General features: G+C 48.2%; 1 protein-coding gene across 3 annotated transcripts in view; it reads right to left on the reverse strand.

The window, feature by feature from the left end:
- The window catches only part of OSBPL9 (oxysterol binding protein like 9), a 179,614-nt gene extending 179,327 nt beyond the window's left edge, over positions 1 to 287 (reverse strand). For 2 of the 3 annotated variants that reach the window (XM_019501318.1, XM_019501317.1), the window contains exon 1: positions 102 to 287. In XM_019501318.1, coding sequence (XP_019356863.1) covers positions 102 to 212 — 111 coding nt within the window. In that variant the 5' untranslated portion in view covers positions 213 to 287. The remainder of the gene's footprint in view (positions 1 to 101) is intronic. The other variant, XM_019501320.1, reaches the window with a different exon arrangement.
- Positions 288 to 4,764: the final 4,477 nt, after the last annotated feature.

The raw sequence follows: 4,764 nt of genomic DNA on the forward strand, positions 1-4,764 counted from the left end.
CGCTCCCCATTGGCTGCCCCCACCACTCCTCCCTCCTCATTGGCCTCGCGGTGTTTAGGCAGCCGCCGCCACCGCCCCCCAACGGGCTCCCGGCCCCTCACCGTGTAGTAGGAGAGCAGCCCCGCGTTGTAGTCCAGCACGAACCAGCGGTACTGCCAGCCCTTCATCACGTTGGTCCACTTACTCAGCGGCCCCTCCATGATAGACGCCATCTTGGGAGCCGACCCGGCACCGAACAGACCGCTCGGGAAGGGGAAGGGGGGAAAAGACCACGGCGGGGGGCGGGGCCCGCTGTGGGAGGCAGCCACCGGCTGGCGGGGCCTGCGCGCGCAGCAGGGGGCGGAATCACGCCAACAGTGGGCGGGGAGACCATGGGCACATGGGATAGTAGAAGGGAGGAGGGGCTTGGGCGATACCAAGCTGCTCACGCCAACGGGGGGGATGGGGTTCGCCAAGCCAAGGGCGGGAAAGGGTTCCATTGGGTTCGAACGGAGACCCCCCTCCTCTGCCGCCTTGAGATCGCCCCGGGCTCCTCCCCCGAGTGACCTCAGGGGCGGGGCCCTCTGTTCAGTTGCCCCAGGGCTGGGAACAGGAAGTAGTGTGAGTCTTGTGTGGCTCGGCCCGGAGCTCCTGGCGCCTCAAAGGTTGCGCGCGTGGCGCTCATGGCCTGGCTGTTGCCGGGTGCAGCTCCCAGGGAAGGATGCTGTCGTATTCCTGGGAGTCACCTCAGGGTGCTAGCACACGTGGTCTCCCAAGCTGTTAACGTGGCGGGCAGGCGTGGCCGGAGAGCTGTGCAGCGCTTCTGAGAAAAGTCCTTGTTCACGACGTGCATCCACGGTACACATTGTCCACTCCACTCGTCCATTGTATGTGTTGTCCACATCCCTCATACTCGTCCACTGTACATGTTCACTGTATGCGTCCACCATACGTGTCCATCCTACACCTTGTCCACTGTACATGTCTACCATACACATCTACCGTACATGCCCACTGTATACGTCCACTGTACACCTTGTCCACTGTACACATCTCCAGCAGTCTGCTCCCTTAGATCTCCTAGCCACAGCCTGTACCTGCGCCCACACGGTGAATAATGTGACATGCTAGTTTTAACCTGTAAAGCTTTGATGGGGCTGGACTAGTTCACCTGGGGTTCCTTCTCTCCCTGCATTGTGCTGCCAGAGTTGAGACCAGCCCCAGACCCTGTGTGAACCTGGGTTACTTGAGGGATGGTTGCAGGCAGGACATTTGCAGTGAGGGGTTCTCAACTGTGGGATTTACTAATCACTTTAGGACCACAGGATTGTAGGAAAAGTTGGCTCCGCTTGCCTGAGGGAAAGGGTAAAAGATTTTGCTAAGGGTAATGCAGACAGTATGCAGGTCTTTGCAGTCTGTGGCTGAGTCCAGATGAGTGTGGCTGTGCAGTATGTGGTGCCACAGACCCATCAAAATCCCCACCAAGATCCTGGGGTCAAAAAAACCCACTTGGAAAAAAAGTAAGGTGGTGCACATGGCAGCAGCACACACTGCCCAAAACCAGTCAGAACCAAGCTCCAGCTGCTAGCCGGGTTCCTAGCTGCAGGAGTGCTGTGGCTGCAGTACCCCCAGGACCCTAGGTAAGGCCCTAGCCTCCCCTACCCCACCTGGGGTAACCTGCTGCATGACCAGAGCATGCATGGCACAGGTTTTCCCTGGGGGCAAGCAATGGTACACACGAGGTGTGCCACTGCTTCTTTTCCCCAGGGAACCAAATGTCCACACTCATCTGGATGTGGCCTTTGAGGCTTCTTTTCTTTCACTGAGTGGCGATGCATAGGGGTGCATGTGCATCCTCTGAGTCAGCCAGTGCACCTCCTGACTGACCGCACTCGCCACTTAGGCGATGGGCGGGGGGGCAGGCAGGAACGCCAGTGCCCCTCCTGCAAGCGCAAGCAGATTGCTGCAGCCACTCCCAGAAGCAGCCGCAGGCACTCCTGGAAGCTGCTGCAGCTATTGGCTATGAGGTAACTCCCCCTGGAAGTAACCATGGGGGACTGGTTACAGGTGGGGCATGTGCCCCCCCCCCCAACTAAGGTGGCACCAGGTGTCCATGCTTTCACTTGTCATGCTGTTAAAATAGTATCAAGAGTATTTTGAGTTTGAAAAATAGTTTGCAAGCCCAATTTTCCATTTTGACCTTTTTTGATCATTGTGGAAGTGGAAAGGAGTTGAAAAGCTGCTACTTGGTCAGCTGAAAATTCTCTCTAGAAGGAGAATTCCAAGGTTGTGAAGAGCAAAGATGGTTCTTCCCCTTGCCCTGAATGTGCTGTGGCATCTCTGTGCTCTGCCTGTTAGCAAGTTCTTGAAACCATGGACATCCAGTGCAAGAGAAGCGTCTTTGAATTTCTGATTTTTTTTTCCTGCAGATCTTTGTGTTTTCATCCTTAATTCTAAGAACTAAATTATCATTTAACAATTATAAACACTCAAAGTTTGTGTCTCAAGTTCTTTTCGGTGAGCAGTGTCAGGTGTTAATCTTCAGCATATAACCAGTGCTTCCATACCTTTCAGACCATCTTTCCAAGCTGTATAATTTTCAGTCCCTTGCTTACATGCTTCCTATTGTCTAGAAATCATTCATATCTGTTTATAATGGGTACCAGCGCAGTGCCTGGATTCTGAGAAGGATGCTGGCTCAATTGTTATGACAGGAAGCCACTTTGCTGTAAGCTTTCATTTCAATTAAAATTGGTCCAGTTCAGTAGAACCACAGCAATGAAAGCTTTTTCCTGATACAGAGGTAGTTGGGAGCATGGTTGGCAGCAGCAAAAGAAGCCTGTGGTGTGGGAATTTTCAAGGAGCAGTTTGAACATGGAGATGAGTGATATTTTGGTTAATTTCTCTAACTTCTTATGGACATGCTGGTTGTTTAGTATTCTCTTCTTTAACAATCATGTCTCTGCGAAATAATGATAGTATAAAGAAGTAAATAATTAAAACTGAGTATTTTTAGCCTGCCAGTGGATGGTATTTTCCCCAATAAATTGGTAACAAACAATCTGTCTTATTTTTTGCAGGGATATAATCGCACCCCTCATCCCACCCCACCCCACCCCATCCCTTTACCCCACCTTCCTCCTGTATTTTTTGAAGATTAAAAAAATAAATTACCCAGTAGGTCAGTACTGATGACATCTACACCTTCCAAATAAACATTTTTGAGAAGAAAAAGAAGAAAGAAATCAAGCAGTTTATTTCACCAGCTGACACATATAATAACAAAGGAAACCCTCTGATTTATTGTACTGGAGCTATTTAAATATATATCCAGGGTGGAAGGCAGACAGTAGTGAGGTCTGGTGTGTCTGTCTGAATATAAAAAATAACTTTTAGAGCTTCCTTTGCAATGTTTATTACTATATGTCCTAAATAAATAAAAGATATCAGCAATACATTTCCGCAGCCTCATGCATTTCCCCTGGCAAGCTTCCCCCTCCATTTCCTTTATCCTCTTTCTTAATGAACTGTGGTTAGTTCTTCTATGTTGAGTGCTTATTATTGCATTTGGACTAGGTTCCTTTGGAGATTTCCGGGGGGGGGGCAGTTGCTTTCAGAAGAGAGCGTTATATAGATTTAAATTTTCCATCCATTTTGCCACAGCTCTGGATTTTCTTTTGTAGAAAGTTTTCAGGTGTATGGAAAAACATTGGAGCTGCTTCCCTAAGGGGATTTGCTTTTAGACCAGGAGTTTATTCTGGCAAGCTGCACTCTTCTTATGAAAAAGTCAAAGTACCTTTCTTGTGTATTGATTAGAAACCTGACTGAGATGCTTTTCCATGACTGCTTTGGGAGTTGATGGAGTCATTCCATTGCTTAATCTCTTTTGACAGTGTTAATAAAATGCCTGCAGGATTAATAGAGAAAAAAGAAAGCTAAATCATGGAACATGAACCAACATGTTTAGGGAACAGGGAAGAAATTGCCTGATGTTGTGGTCTGAGTTAAATTCAGGTTGTAAAGTTATTCAGTTAAGTATTCATGGGTGATTTTCTTTACCAAATCTTACTATAGGTCTATAAGAAAACATTTTAAGGACACCATTAAGTAGCTTAGCTTTATCGTGTTTGCATAACTTTGACAATTTTTCTTTCATGGACTCATGAAAGGAAGAATGCAGGGGGCTTAAGCTTGCAGGTGTGTCTGACATAACTGCATGTTAGGCCGGTGGCTGAAAGACATAAACACAGACATCTTATGAAATCAGTATCATTCTTAAAGATATGCATTTCTCCGATTGCTACAGGCCTCTGTCATTCAGAAATGGGTATCTTTTGTAGGATTTTTGCATGAAATAGGACAGAAGTTCTTTTCCTTCCTTTTTGTGTCCTTGTGACAAGGTATCTGGCAGAATTTGCAGGCAGAGGTACATCTATACTTGACTCAACAACTTTGAGATCTGACCCTGCTGGGCCTGTCTGGGTAGCGCTGTAAGTCAAAAGAAGTTTTGTACATAGTTTTCAGGATAGGGCTACTGGGCATTTTCACAGGCAAATTTTGTTCCCATGAATGATTGCTTAGATCTTGTTGCAAATCTTTAAAAAATTACAAGTATTTCAAAACCCACCCCACCCCGCCCTGCACTAATCAAGGGGAACATGCCTCCCCATACCCTCCTGGATAAGTGGTGTGCAGTGGCAGGAGCCGTCCCCCCACCCCATTTCCCCCAAATGGGCTGCAGTTCCATCCCACGCCCACCCCAGCTGGGCAGTGCTTGCCCCACAA

This window comes from Gavialis gangeticus, unplaced genomic scaffold (assembly GCF_001723915.1).
Source record: "Gavialis gangeticus isolate Ggan-Ray unplaced genomic scaffold, GavGan_comp1, whole genome shotgun sequence".
Lineage (NCBI taxonomy): Eukaryota > Metazoa > Chordata > Crocodylia > Gavialidae > Gavialis > Gavialis gangeticus.